General features: G+C 37.6%; 1 protein-coding gene across 3 annotated transcripts in view; it reads left to right on the top strand.

The window, feature by feature from the left end:
* BRINP3 (BMP/retinoic acid inducible neural specific 3) overlaps positions 1 to 18,330 on the top strand; it is a 415,839-nt gene extending 397,509 nt beyond the window's left edge. For all 3 annotated transcript variants that reach the window (XM_007528705.2, XM_016190641.2, XM_060178474.1), the window contains one exon: positions 16,951 to 18,330. In XM_007528705.2, coding sequence (XP_007528767.1) covers positions 16,951 to 18,067 — 1,117 coding nt within the window. In that variant the 3' untranslated portion in view covers positions 18,068 to 18,330. The remainder of the gene's footprint in view (positions 1 to 16,950) is intronic.
* The last annotated feature ends 2,800 nt before the right edge of the window (positions 18,331 to 21,130 follow it).

Here is a 21,130-nt window from a genome sequence, read left to right as displayed (position 1 = left end):
ATCAAATAAATAAAGATTTAAAAAATGTTTCTTCAAAAGATAACAATAATAATAATAATAACAAGCATTAACATTTATTTTCCTTTAATTGTGTATAGACATTGTGAATTGCTTTTCTTCTTTTTTTTTTTCTAGAGACAGAAAATTTTAAAGAGAAGGGAAATAAAAATGGGAAAGAGAAAGATAGACACCTGCAGCATTGCCTCACCACTCTTAAAGCTTTTCCTCTTTAGGTGGGAACTAAGGTCCTGAACCTAGGTACTTGCACATGGTAATGTGTGCTCTCTAGCAGGTATGCCACAGCTTCATTCAGTAATTTGTTTCTCCTGCAGTTGTTATTTAATTCTTACAATATCCTTTATTATAAGCAACAAAATCCCATTTCCATTTTACATAGACATATAGCTATGTACATCAAAATTTACATGTCAGTCCTAAACTATAAATATTTATACACACTTTTTTGGTCACAATATTGTATACTCTATAGTAGGAAAGGAGTAGACAATAAACAAAAATAAATAAACAAGAAACGTTCAGGCTGAACTGAGATGATGGAATAAACAGTTCTCTAAATTGTTCAAGTACATTCTCAAACGCTCTTCCTGATTGGTGCAGTTAACTGTTACATCAATAGTTCTTTCAATAGTTTATCTTCTGGTTTCTTTCCCCTGTTCTTCCATACCAAGTCACTTCATTTTCTTTATCTGAAACTTCCACTTTGTTATTTCTTTCCCTCTTTCTTCCTCCCACCTTTCTTTAATTTAGCAGCTTTGAAGTGCTCTTACATAGATGGCAGGAACAAAGCCAAATATTTATCCTTCAACACTCTACCTTCTATCCCTTCCCTTAGTCCACCCCAAATAATTTGTGAGTAAAAGACTATTGATATGGGAGTCATGCGCATTGGGTTAAGCACATGTAGTGCAAAGCACAAGGACCAGCTCCCAGCTCCCCACCTGCAGGGGAGTCTCTTCACAGGCGGTGAAGCAGGTTTGCAGGTATCTATCTTTCTCTCCCCCTCTCTGTCTTCCCCTCCTCTCTCAATTTCTCTAATAATATTTATCTAACAACATCAATAACAACAACAATAATAACTACAACAACAATAAAAAACTAATAATATAAGAAAACTCTAAATGTGATATTATACTGATTTCATATTTACATATAAAAGGAATCAGAATTAAAAAATGCTTTTAGAAAATTAATCCTAAATTATAAAAAGATGCACCAAAAATCTTTAAGTTTTGAATTAAAGAAGAATTTATTTTACTTCGTTCGTGGGGAAAAAAAAATGTGTGCTTACTTGGGTGAGTGAACAACCCACTAGACAGTTCTTAAAATTTCACCAGTAGTAAAGACTGACAATAGAATTTCTTTTTCTAAGAAAAAAAAAATCCATTCTTTCCTTGTGATATATAAAAAATAACCAAAGGAGAGTGAGTTGGTGAGAAAGGACAAAAAAGTAGCAAGGAAGAAAATTCACATGCTAACTCTTGTGTCTGAGATTACTGGAGCTTTGGCAGTGTGCAGTTATCCATATTCGTATTTAAGTAGCTGCAATTCAAGATGTCTAAATAGTAATGCATCTGTAGAGATGTGAGAAGACTTGAAAAATACTAAGAGCTGGAAAAGTCACTGATTCTGTAAAATGTCCAAATGATTCTTTTCTCCAGTGCCCTAGTTTGGTGAGCCCTACCTTTTGCCGTAGCTTTATCTGTTTCAATTTTTGTTAGTCCTTATCATTTGGAAACATTATTAGAGCTTACAGTGAGAGGTGAACTGGTTCAGAGAACATATACTTTGGTTTCAGGAAAGAAAATATAATTTTCCATCCATGTAAAATATAAAGTTTATATTCTTTTTTATTTTTTTGCCTCCAGGGTTATCGCTGGGGTTCTGTGCCAGAACTATGAATCCCCTGTTCCTAGAGGATGTTTTTCCAATTTTGTTGCCCTTGTTGTGATTTTTATTGTTATTGTTGTCATAGCTGTTGGTGTTGTTGGATAGGACAGAGAGAAATCGAGAGAGGAGGGGAACACAGAGAGGGAGAGAGAAAGACAGACATCTGCAGACCTGCTTCACCACTTGTGAAGCGACTCCCCAACAGGTGGGGAACTGGGGCTCAAACTAGGATCCTTACTCTGTCCTTGAGCTTTGAGCCATGTGCGCCTAACCCACTGCCTTACCGCCCAGCCCCAAAAGTTTATATTCTTTTTCTTAAGCATAATTCTAGAGAAGGAAAAGGAAAGAAATGAGGAAGGAAGGGCAAGAGGAAAGTGGGAAAGAATTAAGTTGAAAGGAAGGAAGATAGGCAGGTGGGAGGGAAGGAAGAAAGAAAAAAAACACATGAGAGAACGATTGATTTTTTGAATAAGAAGGAGAAAACTCATCTTCCCATGATAGGTATCCACAAACCATCCCTACCATTTTCTTCTTCCACCTCCTCCATGTGGCATTGGGTCACCAATCCAGTTTATGACAACTGTTTTCTAAATTGTTATTTTTCCTGGTAGAGTGCTTTTTAAAAGATAAAAATGAAAACTAATGGAATGAATTTTAGTAACTTGAGATAATTATTATATATTTTATGGGTGGAGTAGATAGCATAGTAGTTATGCAAAGAGAACTCTCATTTCTGAGGCTCCAAAGTCCCATATTCAACCCCCCACAGAGCTGATCAGTGCTCTGGTATAAAAAAAAAGTATTAAAAATAAATAATCAAACACATCGAAGGGGCCAGGTGGTGGCACACCTGGTTGATTGGACATATTACAATGCACAAGGACCTGGGTTCCAGCCCTAGGTCCCCACCTACAGGGTAAGGTTTTTCAAGTGGTGAAGCAGGGCTGCAGGTCTCTTCCCCACCCTTCTCTTTTTCTGACTGTCTCTATCCAATAAATAAATAAAGACAAATTTTTAAATATTATAATAATATTTAAAAAATTTTATAATGTGAGATGGAATCAGAATTAATTAATCAAAATATTTCATAAACTAAAAGAAAGCATTTTGCAAATGTAGTCCATGGTAAGATAATAAAAACAAAAGTGAGGGGAACAGAGATACTCAATATAGGTAGAAGGTTTACATAATACCAAGAACGGAGATACTCAATATAGGTAGAAGGTTTACATAGTAGCAAAGAGCCTCACCCAGTAGCTACTTCACAAACCATAGACCTATTCTTGAGCATTTAATTTAAAAACATCTTTAGGAAGCTAGAAATGAACTATTACCAGCTTGTCCTTTAATCAGATTTTTTTCAGTGTGAGAAGTAAATGGGGGAAAAAATGGTTATTTTAGTTTAGTCGGCTATTTTTTTCCCATGACTTATGAACCTGTAGAAAACAGTTGCATTGAAGAAATTTGGAAGAACACTTTTTATTCATTCAACTGTGCAAATGTCAAGAGTTATGTTGTGGGACTAGGGATTCATATCCATCTCAAATGTGTAGTTTAAGACTTTGAATCTCACTGAAAAACACACTTATTGAGAAAAAAATGATTCTTTAACTCATTTGGGCATTTAATTCAGTATTCAATAAATATAAACAGACAGTAATCTACAGTGCACTGGGAAGAGAGCTATAAACAAAACACAAAATGTTCTGAGAGCTTGGTATCATACTCATTTGGTTAAATAGAGTATAAACAACTATGTACAGAGTATTATACATTTTAAGTGGAGAAATGTACTTGGAAAAAAATGAATAGAACTGATGACATTCATGACAGAGGATAAAAGTTATTTAGCGTAACCAGGTTTGAAACTTTTCTCCACTGTAATACTAGAGGGTGCTTCTTCAGTGCTATGGTGTCTCTCTGAAAAAAAAAAAAAAACCAAATCAATGAAGCCCTAGGTACAACAAGAGAAAAATTATTTAGCATATTTGGGAAAATCAGACACAAGCTTATTTAAAATATTGTAATTTAACTAGATTGTAGGAAGTGATCAACATAAACAGTTCAGATAATTTCTTATTTTTGTATTTTATTTATTTATTTAAGAAAGGATAAATTAACAAAACCATAGGGTAGGAGGGGTACAACTCCACACTATTCCCACCACCCAATCTCCATATCCCATCCCCTCCCCTGATAGCTGTCCCATTCTCGATCCCTCTGGGAGCATGGACCCAGGTTCGTGGGTTGCAGAAGGTGGAAGGTCTGGCTTCTGTAATTGCTTCCCCGCTGAACATGGACGTTGACTGGTCGGTCCATACTCCCAGTCTGCCTCTCTCTTTCCCTAGTAGGGTGGGTCTCTGGGGAAGCAGAACTCCAGGACACATTGGTGAGGTCTTCAGTCCAGGGAAGCCTGGCCGGCATCCTGATGACATCTGGAACCTGGTGACTGAAAAGAGAGTTAACATATAAAAGCCAAACAAATTGTTGAGCAATCATGGACCCAAAGGTTGGAATAGTGGAGAGGAAGTGTTGGGGGATACTCACTGCAAACTCTAGTGTACTTCTGCTTTCAGGTATATATTTTGCAGTAGTTTATGGATACGTGTGAACATATGCTCTCTCTCACAGAACCTGGTCTATATCTAGGTTTTGGGACTTCATTAGAAAGTGAACTACCTGGGATGGAATTAGAGTATACTATGAAAGGAAAGGTCACACCTGAGTAATGAAGCTGAAGGGTTGTCATTCTACACCTGTAGTCTCTGGACACAGTCTGAGCTGAAGCATGTCGAGGTGGCAATCGTTGTGTTGATTAGGTTGCGATCGGCTGATGCAATATTATTTGATATGGATTGGGAGAGGCATGTGGGAAAGTGGGCCCTATCCTAAGGTTCCAGGACTGGGGGAAATATAGGCTCTATAGTGGAGATGTGAGGTTCCTGCTGTCTTAGGGTTCAAAAAGACAATCGATAGTTAATGTTATCATCACATTATTTGGTAATTAGGTTAACTTTGAAAAGTCCTTTTGTTAGGGTTTGCTGTATAGTACCCAGTATCTTGTATATAGCTGTGCCATTGGTTGCTTCTGATCTACTTGGTTTAGGCTTTTGAGAGAGTCCTCATATCAAATACACAGCCTATATATTAAAAAGACTCAGTCTGTGTTTTAAAAACTTCGAGACATACAATTAATTTTCCCCCCTCATATTAATTAACTAGTGATTTATATGACTACATTTTACTAGGAGTGTACATAAACACCATTCCCACCACCAAAAAACTGTGTCCCATCCCACCCACCAAAGCCCCACCCCCAACCCCATCCCACACCAGCCCAGGAAGCCGCATGTCTACCCTGCCCCTCACCACAGAGTTTTTACTTTGGTGCCCTACTTTCATTTTAGTCAGATCCTGCTTTTAGTTTACCTTTCAGATCTTCTTTCTTAACTTCTCTTGATGAGTGGGATCATCCCATACTAATCTTTATCTTTCTGACTTAGCTCACTTAACGTAATTCCTTCTAGCTCTGTCCAAGATGGGTCAGAGAAGGTGGGTTCATTGTTCTTGATAGCTGCATAATATTCCATTGTGTATATATACCACAGCTTTCTCAGCCACTCATCTGTTGTTGGGCACCTGAGTTGCTTCAAGGTTTTAGCTATTATGAATTGTGCTGCTATGAACATAGGTATACACACTTCTTTTTGGTTGGGTGTTATGGAGTCCTTGGGGTATAACCCCAGGAGAGGAATTACTGGATCATACAGAAGGTCCATGTCTAGCCTTGTGAGAGTTCTCCAGACTGCTCTCCACAGAGGCTGGACAAATTTACATTCCCACCAGCAATGCAAAAGTGTTGCTCTGTCCCCACAGCCTCTCCAGCATTTGTTGCTGCTGTCCTTTTTGATGTATGCCATTCTCACAGGAGTGAGGTGGTATCTCAATGTTGTCTTAATTTGCATTTATTTCTCTGACAATCAGTGACCTACAGGAGTTTTTCATATGTTTGTTAGCCTTTTGGACCTCCTCTGAGGTGAATGTTTTGTTCATATCCTCTGCCCATTTTTGGATGGGGTCATTTGCTTTTTTGTTGCTAACTTTGCTGAGCTCTTTGTATATTTTGGTGATTAGTTTCTTGTCTGATGTATGGCATGTGAAGATCTTCTCCCATTCTGTGAGGGGTCTCTTTGTTTGTTTAACAGTTTCTTTGGATTTACAGAAGCTTTTCAATTTAATGTAGTCCCATTGATTTGTTTCTGCTTTAGTCTTTCTTGTAATTGGGTTTATTTCATCAAAGATGTCCTTGAGGTGTAGGTGGGAAAGTCTTTTACCAATATTTTCCTCTAAGTATTTGATTGTTTCTGGTCTAACATCCCGGTCTTTGTTCCATTTGGAGTTGATTTTTGTTTCTAGTGAGATAAAGTGGTTCAATTTCATTCTTTTGCATGTTACAACCCTGTTTTCACAGCACCATTTATTGAAGAGAGCCTCCTTCCTCCATTTAATGCTTTGGGCCCCCTTATCAAAGATTAGATGTCCATAGGTGTGGGGATTTATTTCTGGGCTTTCAATTCTGTTCCACTGGTCTGTGTGCCTATTTTTGTTCCAGTACCATGCTGTTTTGATGATGATGGCTTTATAATATAGTTTGTGATCTGGGAGTTTGATGCCTCCATTTCTGTTTCTTTTCCTCATGATGGTTTTGGCAATACTAAGTGTTTTCAGGTTCCAGATAAATGATTGTAGTGTTTGTTCTATTCTCTTAAAGAAACTTGGTAAACTTTGATGGGTATTGCATTAAATTTGTATATGGATGTGGGGAGAATATTCATTTTGATGATATTTATTCTTCCAATCCATGAGCATGGGATATCTTTCCATTTCTTGGTATCAGTTTCTATTTCCTTGAGTAGCGACTCATAGTTTTCAGTATACAAGTCTTTCACTTCTTTGGTCAACTTTATTCCTAGGTATTTGATTGATTTTGCGAAAACAGTAAATGGGAGTGCTTTCTGGATGTCTTCTTCTTCAGATTTAGTGTTTGCATAAAGAAATGCCACTGATTTTTGTACATTGATTTTGTAGCCTGACACCTTGCTGTATTGCCTAATAACTTCTAGCGGTTTTCTGCTGGATTCTTTAGGTTTTTGTATGTATACTATCATATCATCTGCAAATAGTGAGAGCTTGACTTCTTCCCTTCCAATGTGTATTCCTTTGATTTCTTTCTCTTGCCTGATTGCTATGGCAAGAACTTCCAATACTCTGTTGAAGAGTAATGGTGACAGTGGACAGCCCTGTCTAGTCCCCGATCTGAGGGGGAATGCTTTCAGCTTCTGTCCATTGAGTATGATGTTGGCTGTAGGTTTGCTATATATGGATTCCACTATCTTCAGGAATTTCCCATCTATTCCCATTTTTTGTAGAGTTTTGAGCATGAATGGGTGTAGGATTTTGTCAAAGGCTTTCTCTGCATTTATCGATATAAACATGTGTTTTTTGGCTTTGCTTTTATTGATGTGGTGAATGACATTGATTGACTTACGGATGTTGAACCAGCTTTGCATTCCTGGGATGAATCCCACTTGGTCGTGATGAACAATCTTTTTGATGTGCTGCTGTATCCAGTTGGCCAAGATCTTGTTTAATATTTTGGCATCTATGTTCATCAGAGATATTGGTCTGTAGTTTTCCTTTTTTGTTCTGTCCCTATCAGCTTTTGGTATCAGGGTGATGTTGGCTTCATAGAAGGTGGAAGGGAGTATTCCTGTTTCATCAATCTTATGGAAAAGCTTAAGAATTATGGGAACTAACTGTTTCCTGAAAGTTTTGTAGAATTCGTTTGTGAAGCCACCTGGTCCAGGACTTTTGTTGTTGGGGAAATTCTTAATAATGGTTTCAATTTCTTTGTCTGTGATTGGTACATTTAGGTTTTGTAGTTCTTCTTGGTTCAGTTTTGGAAGGGCATATATTTCTAGGAATTGTTCCATTTCTTCCAGATTCTCTAGCGTGGTGGTGTATAGTTTTTCATAGAAGTTTTGCAGGATTTTCTGGATTTCTGTGGTGTCAGTTGTGATATCTCCTCCATCGTTTACAATTCTATTAATTTGAGTCTTCTCTCTTTTTTGTTTGGTGAGTCTAGCTAGGGATTTATCAATTTTGTTTAGTCTTTCAAATAACCAACATTTGGCTTCATTGATCTTTTGTATGGTTCTCTTATTTTCGATGTTGTTTATTTCTTCTCTAATTTTAGTGATTTCTGTCCTTCTGGTTGCTTTAGGATTCCTTTGTTCCTCTTCCTCTAAGTCCTTGAGGTGTGCAGTAAGGTTATTCATTTGAGCTTATTCTTGGTGTTTAATATGTGATTGTATGGCTATGAGTTTCCCGCTCAATACTGCTTTAGCTGTGTCCCAAATATTTTGATAGGTTGTGTCTTCATTTTCATTTGTTTCCAGGAACATTTGAATCTCCTGCTTGAGTGACTCTCTGACCCAGTGGTTCTTAAGGAGTTTGTTGTTTAGTTTCCAAATTATGTAACTTTTAATAATTTTCTGTTTGTTGTTAAATGTTAGTTTTACTCCACTGTGGTCTGAGAAGATACTTGGGATGATTTCGATGCTCTTGAATTTATTGATGCTATCTTTGTGGCCTAACATGTGGTCTATCTTTGAGTATGTGTTATGTGGATTTGAAAAGAAGGTGTATTCCAGTTTTTTGGGGTGAAGGACTCTGAAAATGTCCAAGAGGTCTAGTCTGTCAATCTCTTCATTTAACTCTGTTGTATCTGTGTTGAATTCTCTGCTTTGTTGATCTAAGTGTGAAAGTGGGGTATTAAAGTCTCCCACTATTATTGTATTACTATTGATGTATTTTTGAAATTCTTTCAGTAGGTGCTTGATGTATTTAGATGGTCCCTCATAGGTGCATAGATGTTAATAATTGTTAAGTTTTCTTGGCTGATTGATCCTCTAATCATTATGTAATGTTCTTGCCTATCTTTTAATACTTTATTTAATTTAAAATCTATTGTGTCTGATATGAGAATGGCTGTTCCTGCCCTTTTTTGTGGTCCGTTAGCCTGTATGATATTTTTCCATCCTTTCACTTTAAGTCTGTGTTTATCATGTTGTGTCAGATGGGATTCTTGCAAGCAGCATATGGTTGGGTTATGTTTTCTGATCCATCCCCCCACTATGTGTCTTTTGATGGGTGAGTTTAAGCCATTGACATTTATTGATATTATGGATTTATGTATTCTAGTGCCATTGTTGAAAAAATGTTTGTTTGCTCTGATATATTGCAAGTATTATAGTGATGTTCTTGTTTATAAGAGGTCTTTTATAACCTCTTTCAGGGCCAGTTTGGTGATGTTTGACTCCTTTAATGTTGTTTGTCTAAGAAGGTTTTGAGCCCTCCATCTAGTTTGAATGAAAGTCTAGCAGGATATATTATCCTTGGTTGAAACCCTTTTTCATTCATGGCTCGCTTGATATCTTGCCATTCTCTTCTGGCTTTTAGAGTTTGAGTGGAGAAATCTGCTGATAGTCTTATGGGTTTTCCGCTGTATGTGACTTTTTGTTTTGAACTTGGAGCCTTTAGGATCCTTTCTTTATCCTTACTTCTTCTCATTGTGACTATGATGTGTCTTGGTGTCTTCAGGTCTGGGTTGATTCTGTTTGGAACTCTCTGGGCCTCTTGAATCTTGATGTCCTTTCTGTTTTTCAGGTGTGGGAAGTTTTCTTCTATTATTTCCTCTAGAACGTTTGCTTCTCCTTCCTCTCTTTCTTCCTCTGGCAGGCCAGTTATATGAATGTTACTTCTTCTGAGATCCTCCCATATGTCTCTGTTGTTGTTTTCAGTGTCTCTAAATCTCTTTTTGAGCTCTTTCACCTCTTTCTTAGTTTTCTCTAATTCATCCTCTGTCTAATTCTGTTTTCTGATTCTGTTAGTCTGCTTTCCCTTCCCTCAGCTTCTTTCCTCAGTTCAGCTATTTCAGCTTTCAGTTCCCTAATTTCTTCAAGATAATCATTATTTTCCTTGGGGGTCTCAACTGTTGTTTCCCTAATACTGCCATTCCATTCCTCCAATGTCATTTTCATTTCTGTGATTAATAAGTATATTATTGCTTGCATACTTTTCTTATCTATGGTTACTTCAGGCTGATTTGTTGTTTCTTCTGGGCTCTTGTCTTCATTCATTGGAGTAGCAGTTTTATTTGTTTTTGATCTACCCATTTTTTTGATTTATGTGTTTCTTATTTTTATGTTCTGTTGTTCCTCAGTTGTTGTGTTTTGAGTACAAGCAACACTGTTCTAAATACCTTCATGACAAATGCAATCACCAACCTCAGGAATAACAATAGCAACTAAAGCAAGGATTGAAGCAGTTTAATCACTACCTGTTAACCAAACAATGTCTCCAGTCCGTGAAAAAATAGCAACCAAGTCCATGTGAAAAAGAAAGGAAAGAAGGGATAGCAAGAATAGGCAAGTATGCAAATCTACTATCCACTGTATATTCTAGGGGTAGCAAGAAGAGGAAGGAATGTAGAGCAGAGATACACACAGAGAGAGTCCACTCTGAGTCAGATTTCTTCCCCAAAATAATTCACAAATGAATATCAGTGAATTAAGAAAGACAAAGAAGAAGGAAGGAAGAAATGGAAGACAAGATTTTAAAAAAAGAGAAACAAGAGATAGAGAAGAAAAAAGATAAAAAAAGAGCTGTAGGGAGTCAGGCTGTAGCACAGCGGGTTAAGCATAGGTGGTGCAAAGTGCAAGGACTGGTGTAAGGCTCCCAGTTGAAGCCCCCAGCTCCCCACCTGCAGGGGAGTTGTTTCACAAGTGGTGAAGCAGGTCTGCAGGTGTCTATCTTTCTCTTCACTTCCTCTCTCCAATTCTGTCTGTCCTATCCGACAACAGTGACATCAATGATGACTACAACAGTAAAACAACAATGGCAACAAAAGGGAATAAATAAAAAAGAAAAAAGAAAAATGGGAGTCGGGCTGTAGCGCAGCGGGTTAAGCGCAGGTGGCGCAAAGCATAAGGACCGGCATAAGGATCCCGGTTCGAACCCCGGCTCCCCACCTACAGGGGAGTCGCTTCACAGGTGGTGAAGCAGGTCTGCAGGTGTCTGTCTTTCTCTCCTCCTCTCTGTCTTCCCCTCCTCTCTCCATTTCTCTCTGTCCTATCCAACAATGACAACAACATTAATAACTACAACAATAAAACAACAAGGGCAACAAAAAGGAATAAATAAATAAAATAAATATTAAAAAAAAGAAAAAGCTGTAATAAAAGAGCAATAAAAGGAAAGCTTTTTAATTGATTAGTTAATTAATTAATTTTATTTTATTTTTTAATTAGCTAGGAGGAGGGAGAAGGGGAGAGTCTTTAGAGGAGGTAGGATTAGTGAGACAAGTTCCTCTCGCAATGGATAAGATGGCCAGTCCCCTAGCAATGAAAGATACCCTAAGAGTTAATTCTGGTCAACCTAAAGTAGGGGTGGAAAGAGATACACCTTTATATAATATTAATAATAAAATAGAGCAGGGTAAAAAACCTGTCCCAGATTGCCTCAAGCCATTGTTAAGAAAGAAAAAAAAATAGACAGTTATGGAAATCTACTATCCACTGTATATTCTAGGGGTAGCTAAAGGAGAAAGGGAAGTAGAGCAGAGATACACACAGAGAGAGTCCACTCTGAGTCAGATTTCTTCCCCAAAATAATTCCCAAACGTGTATCAGTGATTTCAGAAAGCTGAAGGAGGAAGGAAGAAAGGATGACAAGAATGAGAAAAAGAAGAAAAAAAAAGAGAGAAAAGAAAAAGATAAGAAAAATAACAGTAATAAAAGAGCAGTGAAAGGAAATAGTATTTATTTATTTATTATTATTTAATTATCTGTGGGGGGGTGGTGGAGGGAGAGAATGGGTAGTGGTGGTAGGAAAAGTGATACATGTTATTTTAGCAGTGAATAAGACACTCAGTGCCCTAGCAATGGAAAATATACTAAGAGTTAATTCTGGTCAACCTGAAGAAGAGGGGGAAAGGGGTATGTGTTTATCTTGTATTGATAATAAAATAGAACAGAGTAAAAAACTTGTCCTGTCTTCAGTTTGGATGGCTCCAGATTGCCTCAGGCCCCCTGACCAGAGGCAGCTGATTGGCTACTTAGAAAGAAAAAAGGCCAAAAGTTTCAGAAGGGAATAGAATTAGAATGAATGACACCCCCTGGTGGGACAGGAATCTTGGTAAAGAAAGAAGCTCAGCAGGGGAGCCTGCTAGGAGCAGATCTCTGGTCCCCAGGGACTGGTTATGGGGGGGAGGTAGGAGGAGGTGCACTTTGGGAATAATACTTTAAAAGAAAAAAATTTTTTCCTTTCTTTTTACTCTATTTTCTAACCCAAATTGAGTTATAGTCACCTCCTTGGTGTCACCGCTAGGACCCCTTATTGACTGGCCTACTAAAGGCAAAAAAATCCTACTGTTTCCAGTAGATGTGGTCAGAGCTCAAGCCACTAGCATAGCCACTAAAAGAATAAATGAAAATAAGTAAAATGACTAAACACAATATGTAAATTTTTACAGAAAATGTCAAAAAGTACTAAATAATTAACCCCAGAAAGATAATCAAGTATCAAGAAAGATATGTCAGATTTTCTTGTCTATAAGTACACATACACAGTGCAATATTCTAAATACAGCGTACAGTCTGAGTCTAACTCATTTTTTTTTCACAAGGACTCAGAGTAAATGATACTACCATTGAAAGTTTTCCATGATAGTTTTCTCTATCCCTAGTAGGGTGCGGCTCTGGGGACGCTGAGCTCCAGGACACATTTGTGGGATTGTCTGTCCAGGGAAGTCTGGTCAGTATCATGCTAGGATATGGAACCTAGTGGCTGAAATGAGAGTTAACATACAAATCCAAACAAATTGTTGAAGAATCATGAACCTTAAGGCTAGAATAGTGCAGATGAAGAGTTGATGGGTACTCCATTTTGTAGATAGCTAGTAGGCATATTTCAGTTAAATTCCAAAGGGCCTGTGGCTATAGTTTTTTTTCTTTTTTTTTTTCCCCCTGAGCTTGAAATCTGATATGCAAATAGATCCAAGTTATTGTCTGGGGAGATGATGTCATGGCTGGAAAAGGAACAGAAAGCTGGATCAGGGAAGAGAGTAGCTCCCTAATATGGGAAAGGGGTATAAATATTGTTGACTGTAAAACCCATCTATTTGATGAGATCTGGTGCCCATATTCAGCTTAGGTGTCTCTGTGACCTCTGCAACCCTCTAGATCTGAGTTCACATTCTGTGGTCATGAGTAGGAACATTCCAAGACGCCCCAATATCGACCCATCTTCCTCAGGTATAGCATAGAGTATGTTGTCCAGCCTCCCTTCGGAGGATGGGACATTCTCTACCATTGTTGATCCAAGTTGAGGGCAAGGTCCTATGGGGGCCCACAAAGGGGTCTGTTTTGTTGTTCCTGATAGAGTTGACCGATAATAAAGGAGAGAGAGATTTATTTGAGGTCTAGGCCCATCATGTCTGTTTGGGAATCTCAGGACTCCCTGATTAGGGCCCCAGCTGATGGGGTGGCCTTATTGTAACTAAAGAGTTATTGTTAAAGTATGCCAGTCTTTTGCCCTTACTCAGCTTTTGCAATCCTTGCTTTGCTAAGGTTAGCATTGGAGTGAGTGAGAGAACTGTAGTAGGTAAGGAGTGTGTCTAAGTCTAATTAGATACTATTTCATTAGGAACTTATACTGACTCACTGCAGACTATTGTGTACTTTTGCTTTCAGGTATATATTTTGCCCTAATTTATGGATACATATGAACATACAACCTATCTTACAGGACCTGGTATATATCTAGGTTTTGGTACTTTCTTAGGAAGTGAACTGCCTGGAATGGAATTAGAGAATCCTATGAAAGGAAAGGTCTCACCCAAGTAATGAGGGTGAAAGGTTGACATTACATGCCTGAAGTCTCTGGACACAGTCTGAAGTGTAGCATGCTGAGGTTGTACTAGTTGTGTTAATTAAGCTGCGATGAGCAGATGCAATATCATTTGGTATGAATTTAGAGAAGTATGCAGGAAAGTGCACCCCACCTCTAGTGGTTCCAGGACTGGGGGAAATACAGGCTCTATAGAGGAAGTGTGAGGTTCCTGCTGTCTTAGGGTTAAGAAGACAATAGATAGTTATTGCTGTAATCAATCTTTTTGGCAATTGTGTTAACTTTGAAAAATCCTTTTGTTAGGATGTGTTGTATATTGCCCAACACCATCATAATTTATGTTCTTTGACATTATTTGTATATAGCTATGCCACTGGTTGCTTCTGTTCTCCCTGGTCTAGGCTTTTGAGAGAGTCAACATATCAAAGACTCAGCCTATGTATTAAAAAGATTCAGTCTTTGCTTTAAAAAGTTTGAAACATACAATCAATTTTTCGCCTCTCATATTAATTAAATAGTGATTTATATGAATAAAAATTAATAGGAGTGTACATAACCACCATCCCCACCACCAAAAGACTGTCCCATCCCACCCACCCCAACCTCAACCCAGGGAAGCAGAACATCTACCCTCACCCTCAACCCAGGGTTTTTACTTTGGTGCCTTAATCCAGATTCAATCAAATCCTGCTTTTAGTTTCCCTTTCTGTTCTTCTTTCTCAATTTCTGTTGATGAGTGGGATCATACTATACTCATCTTTATCTGACTTAGCTCACTTAACATAATTCCTTCTAGCTTCATTGAAGATGGGTAAGAGAAGGTGGGTTCATTGTTCTTAACAGCTGCATAGTATTCCATTGTGTATATATACCACAGCTTTCTCAGCCACTCACCTGTTGTTGGGCACCTGGGTTGCTTCCAGGTTTTAGCTATTACAAATTGTGCTGCTATGAACATAGGTTTACACATTTGAACATTATTTTTTTTCCTGGTTGTGAACAATTGAATCTTATTTTTAATAATATATTTTCAATACTCTTGAGCAGCCTCTGAGAATAATAGAAAATATGTTTCGGTAATGTTTTCCTTCTCTATGAACTTCTTCATTCAATGTTGATATAAATGTATGATTTAAATACTTTGACAATTTCATTTTTTTTCTTTTATGTTTCTTTTCACTTTCATTTTAGGCTTCCTCCAAAATTAGTGTATATAAAGTAAATGAATGAATGAAGGGGGCTGGGTAGTAGCATAGCAGGTTAAACGCACATGTTGCAAAGCACAAAAACCAGCATAAGGATCCCGGTTTGAGCACCTGGATCCCCACCTGCAGTGGGCAGTGGGTGAAGGTTGTAGGGGGTAGCTTCACAAGCAGTGAAGCAGTTCTGCAGGTGTCTATCTATCTTTCTCTCCCCAATCTGTCTTCCCTTCCTCTCAATTTCTCTCTGCCCTACCCCAAAACAATAACAGAAATAATAACAATAATAATAATGATAAGCATCAAGAGCAACAAAAGGGAAAAAATAGCCTTTAGAAGCAGTGGGTTCATAGTACAGTGATAACACTGGGGGCAAAAATTTAATTTAATTTAAAAAAATTAAAAAATAAATGAATGAACTAAGATTAATCGCTCAATTACGTACTCTAAATCTATTCTGTATGAGTTATGAAAAATCCACCTGTATTTCCTGTTGTTGAATATCATTTCAGAAAATAATGAACATTGGTATAATTTCTTAAAATTGCATGCTATATTAGGGTTTGAAGCAAGTATATCTCTAGACAAGCTTGTGAAGTGATTAATGAAACCATTAGACAGTTGACCCTTGAATAATGTCAGTTCGAACTGTGCAGATTCATTGATATGAAGATTTTCTGCTAGACAATATACAAACTTAGGACTTTAATAGACTGAATAAAGTACTATAAATGGACTCTGTTTTTAATGTTCCTGATAACATTTTTTCTAGCTTGTTGTAAATACACACACACACACATATATATATGCCATGCCCTAGAGCACAAGTTTGCCATGTGCAAGATGGAAACACTATGGAAATGGAAATGGAAAGCTTCAGGAGTAGGAAAACACTGCTATGGTTTTTATCCTCTGTCTCTATTGCTTTTTCCATTACCCTCCATCAGGAGGAAAGGAAGGGATGAAGGAAGGAAGGGAGGGAGAAAATAAGGAAGAGGAAACACGAGAGAGAAAGAAAACTACCATAAGTAGTTGTGGTTGAATTGTGCAGATGCAGAGTCCCAACAATAACCCTGATGAAAAGAAGAAAAAGAAAAAAAAAAAAGAAAAGAAGTTATGATATTCATAAATATGTTAATGGGATGTTTGTGTTATGGGTAAGGCTGGTCAATAGTAATTAGTATTAGTAACAATATTATGCCTGAATTTTTTATTGAGAGAGGGACCCTTGATTCTGCATTTTTCAAGTGCCAACTGCACATATATGTTTATATGTGTATAACACATAACATGTTATTTATGTTATTATTCTACTTTACTGGGCAAGGGGCTTGATTTATAATAGATTTATTGAAACATAGGTAAGACCTCTCACATCCCCAAGTCTGCAAGATGCTTTCCCCAACTTGGATGTTTCCATGATCATATACCAGGAGTCCAGAATCTTCCAATCCCATTCCTCTTCCTCTTTCCCCAGAGTTTTTTGCTTTGTGACCATCTAACTCACCAAATCCAAGTTTTGCTATATTTGTTAGTTATATGACAAATGGATACATGCAATTAAATTGAATACATGTAATAGAGCATAGGTAAGTGTATGTAATATGCAGTACATAATGCATTATATACAACATATGATGTAAATATTAAATAATATATATGATTGATGTTGGAACAACATGAGTGAGTATTCCTTATATAAGCATATATAGAGAAAAATAATATATGTTACATATAATGCATATATGTTTATATATTTTCAATAATTAGCTATATGGAGATTTTATCCCATGATTGAAGTTAATTTAAGACCTGAATATCAAGCTTTCAGAGCAAGTGTCAGAATTTATATACTTGTGTTTTTTATTTCCAGAACCTCAACCTACTGGCTCACCCGTGTCCAGTCTTTTCTCTACTGCAACGAGAACGGCCTCCTGGGCAGCTTTTCCGAGGAGACACACTCGTGCACCTGCCCCAACGACCAGGTGGTGTGCGCCTCCGCCCTGCCCTGCACCGTGGGCGATGCTGCCGCCTGCCTCACCTGCGCGCCGGACAACCGCACGCGCTGCGGCACCTGCAACACAGGCTACATGCTGAGCCAGGGCCTCTGCAAACCCGAGGTGGCCGAGTCCACTGACCACTACATCGGCTTTGAGACCGACCTGCAGGACCTCGAGATGAAGTACCTGCTGCAGAAGACCGACAGACGAATCGAAGTCCATGCCATCTTCATCAGCAACGACATGCGCCTCAACAGCTGGTTTGACCCGTCCTGGCGGAAGCGGATGCTCCTCACCTTGAAGAGCAACAAATACAAGTCCAGTCTGGTCCATATGATCTTGGGCCTCTCCTTACAGATTTGCTTAACTAAAAACAGCACCCTGGAGCCTGTGTTGGCGGTGTATGTCAATCCTTTTGGAGGCAGCCACTCCGAGAGCTGGTTCATGCCTGTGAATGAAAACAGCTTTCCAGACTGGGAGCGGACTAAGCTGGACCTCCCCCTGCAGTGTTACAACTGGTCTCTGACCCTCGGGAACAAATGGAAGACGTTTTTTGAGACCGTGCACATCTACCTGAGGAGTCGCATCAAGACAAGTGGCCCCAATGGCAACGAGAGCATTTACTACGAACCTCTGGAATTCATTGACCCTTCCCGGAACCTGGGTTATATGAAAATCAATAACATTCAAGTGTTTGGCTACAGCATGCACTTTGACCCAGAAGCAATCCGGGACTTGATTTTGCAGCTGGACTACCCCTATACTCAGGGATCCCAGGATTCAGCACTTTTGCAACTGCTAGAGATAAGAGACCGTGTAAATAAACTCTCCCCACCCGGTCAGCGTCGTCTGGATCTCTTCTCTTGCTTGCTTCGTCATAGACTCAAGTTGTCTACTAGTGAAGTGGTGAGGATCCAATCTGCTCTGCAGGCGTTCAATGCCAAATTGCCAAACACAGTGGATTATGACACGACCAAATTATGTAGTTAACCATAAATGTCAAGCACAACCCAAAATCTTGAAGGCGTTTTTACAGTGCTTTTGTGGAACAGTTTATGTTTGGAAGAGTAAATTTAAATTGTCTTTTCAATATCTGTCTTATATCAGTCAATAACATTGGATGGCAATTTACACACATGAACTTGCTGACAATGAATATATTATACTGCAGTTTCGGTTTATGAATGAAATAAATACTGACACCAGTCTAGAAGACATTCTACTTTTTACAATAAATTTCATTTGTAATTTTATATGTTCCATGGCAATGCTTTTGTGCATTACAGCCTCTCGAGGGAACATAAAAAGACACCAATAAAATTTTGTAGCTGAACAGTTATTAAAAAGAAGTGCTGTGGGATTCCTTTTTTTCCCCCCCATGAAATGGGTTCTATTTTGATATAGCTTGTTAGAAACTGGAGAAAAATCACCAAGATGTTTTTAATGGAAACATTTGAAGGTCCCTTTCAATGGCCTGTAGGGAAAGCCCAACTAGATAAAATGCATAATATTCAGCTGTCTTTTCATGGTTCATAGCCTAATGGCAGCTGCATGTTTATTACCTGTGCCTATAAACCATTCCTAGAGACACTGCCATTATTAAAATAGCCAGGTGAACTATGTCCCCACTATCAGAGCATTTCAGTAAATATACTAAAAAGTCAGTGTGATTATATGTACACCATGGAGAAAGTAAACCTTTAATTTCCTTAGCAACTTGCTTTGCCATTCTCTTTCACTTTTCAAATAACCAGTAATCACCACACACTAGACAACCATTTTCACTTCAAGTACTCAAATCCCAGGGATGCCTACACTATACCAATGTCACTAAAAAAATCCTAGAATTCATCAATTGCAGTGAATTTGTTTAAAGTAAATGCTCAGATAACTAATTCAAATGTTAGTAGATATTTTCCTCTCATAGAGACTATTATTAAAATAGATTTTTGAAGGGCAAACTCATGTTGAAACTAAGTTGAGTACAAAATATTGGTTCAAAGATAGAGTTTCCATATCACCAACAATATGTCATATTAGAGATAAGTTTAGTATTTTATACTAATTATAAAATTGCACTTGTGTTTAGATAAATGAATGTGTCTGTTAGGTGTCTTTATTGTATATGCCACTCAGCTCTTGTCCAGCTATTTCATAACCAGATCTTGTCATTTAAATATAAGAATTATCCAGAAAACTTTGCTGTTGTGGGTCATTAAAGACACTTTTTAGGACACAGAGAAAGGCATTTGTCACATGAAGGAAAATAATAAGATAAATAACAAAAATTATTACGAAGACATTCTGGACTTGGGCTGTTTGGTTTTGAATCGAAAGAATTTTAAGTCAAAGTACATAGCTCAGATAGCAAACATTTGTTCAGTCTATCATAAACAAAGCATTGTTTTCCCACCTAGTATTTGGTTGAACACATTTCTTTTTCATCTGATTACTTTATTTTATTTTATTTATTTACTTTTAACCAGAGCACTACTCAGCTCTGGCTTATGGTGCAGGAAACTGAACCTGGGACTTTTGGAGACTCAAGTATATGAGTCTCTTTGCATAACCATTATCCAATCTACTCCATCCCCTCCTGATCTTTTTTTAAAAAATACTTGCTTTTTGCTGTTATAGAAAACATGCAATTGTTGAGCACCATCTCTTGGGTATCATCATTTAATTCTAACAACAGAAATAGTGGTTGTATTATTTGGACGATGTGAATTGGGTTGTTATGCTCATTTTCCTGGTGAAAAATAAAATGGCTCAACATGGCTTATCAATTTGCTAAGATCCCAAACCAAGATCCCACTAAAGCTTTTCTGGAATGAATCTGCCCTCCTCCTCCTACATCACCAAGTTTTAAATGAGGCGTCCAATTTCTATATTTAATCTCATTACATACAAAAGCTTATCAAAACAAAAAAAATACTTAAATTTTAAATCTAAAGTAGAAAAACCACTTGCTTCCAGATAATTATAACCTACCATGGATAATTATAACCTACCATGAAAAATCAATCACACACAGAATGACTAAACTGATCAGACATAAATTATGCCAATACATTTCAAAGGTCATTTCTTATATAAGCCAATATTACTACTAAATCTCTTTTCCAAAATAGATTTAGTCATCTATCTGTCCAGAGTCTCTGAAACCAAAAACCACCTGAGAAACATATTATAGTAATTAATTATCTCAGCAAGAATTTCTTTTCCCCTGAAACTTAAGGAAATTGTCAGCAGTGCTGCTTTCTTTTGTTCCCCAGTTCACTCTACCCTAGCTAGTTCAGGAAAGAGAAGATCCAACAGATAAGAGAGTACAAAACTGGGTTTCTTCCTGGGATTTCTTGTGTCAAACATAGGATTTTGTATAAAAGCCACATTCAGTAGAAACAAGGTGTCTTTGCTTTTGCCTTAGAAATGCATTTATTTAGAAGTAATAGAAATGTTTTTCTCTAAATGTTGTATTTTGCATAACTGGAATGCAGGTAAGAAAATATACCAATCAAACCCAAAAAATGTTATGTAGATTAAAAGGACAAATGGTACATACATATTTTATGTTTCCTCACATATTATCAGCTACAAAGTAGTGCCCAAATAGTAATAAGCAAACAAAACCTAGAATGATACATGAACTTGTTAATATGGGGTGAGGGATGCATCCCACAAAAAATCATTTTTTTCTTAAATTGGCATAATAAACATTTTTTTAGCATTATTCTTTCAGTACATTTTTTTTTCGTCATTGCTAAAAAAAATGTTTCACTATCAAGGCCAGCTGTTTTTTTTAAACATTTATTTATTTTTTTCTTTTTGAAGATTTTATTTATACATGAGAAAGACAGGAAAGAGAGAGAGACAGAGACAGAGAGAGAGACAGAGAGAGAAAAGAGAGAGAGAAAGAACCAGACATCACTCTGGTATAACTGCTGCCCAGGGATTGAACTCAGGGCCTTATGCTTGAGAGTCCAATGCTTTATCCATTGCACCACCTCCCAGACCCACTGCGCCAACTTTTTTAGAGAGTAAAAGTCAGAGAAA

Source organism: Erinaceus europaeus, chromosome 19 (assembly GCF_950295315.1).
Source record: "Erinaceus europaeus chromosome 19, mEriEur2.1, whole genome shotgun sequence".
In the NCBI taxonomy this organism is placed as follows: domain Eukaryota; kingdom Metazoa; phylum Chordata; class Mammalia; order Eulipotyphla; family Erinaceidae; genus Erinaceus; species Erinaceus europaeus.
The sequence above is the reverse complement of the archived record's forward strand: the minus strand, read 5'-3'. Positions and strand labels throughout refer to the sequence as shown.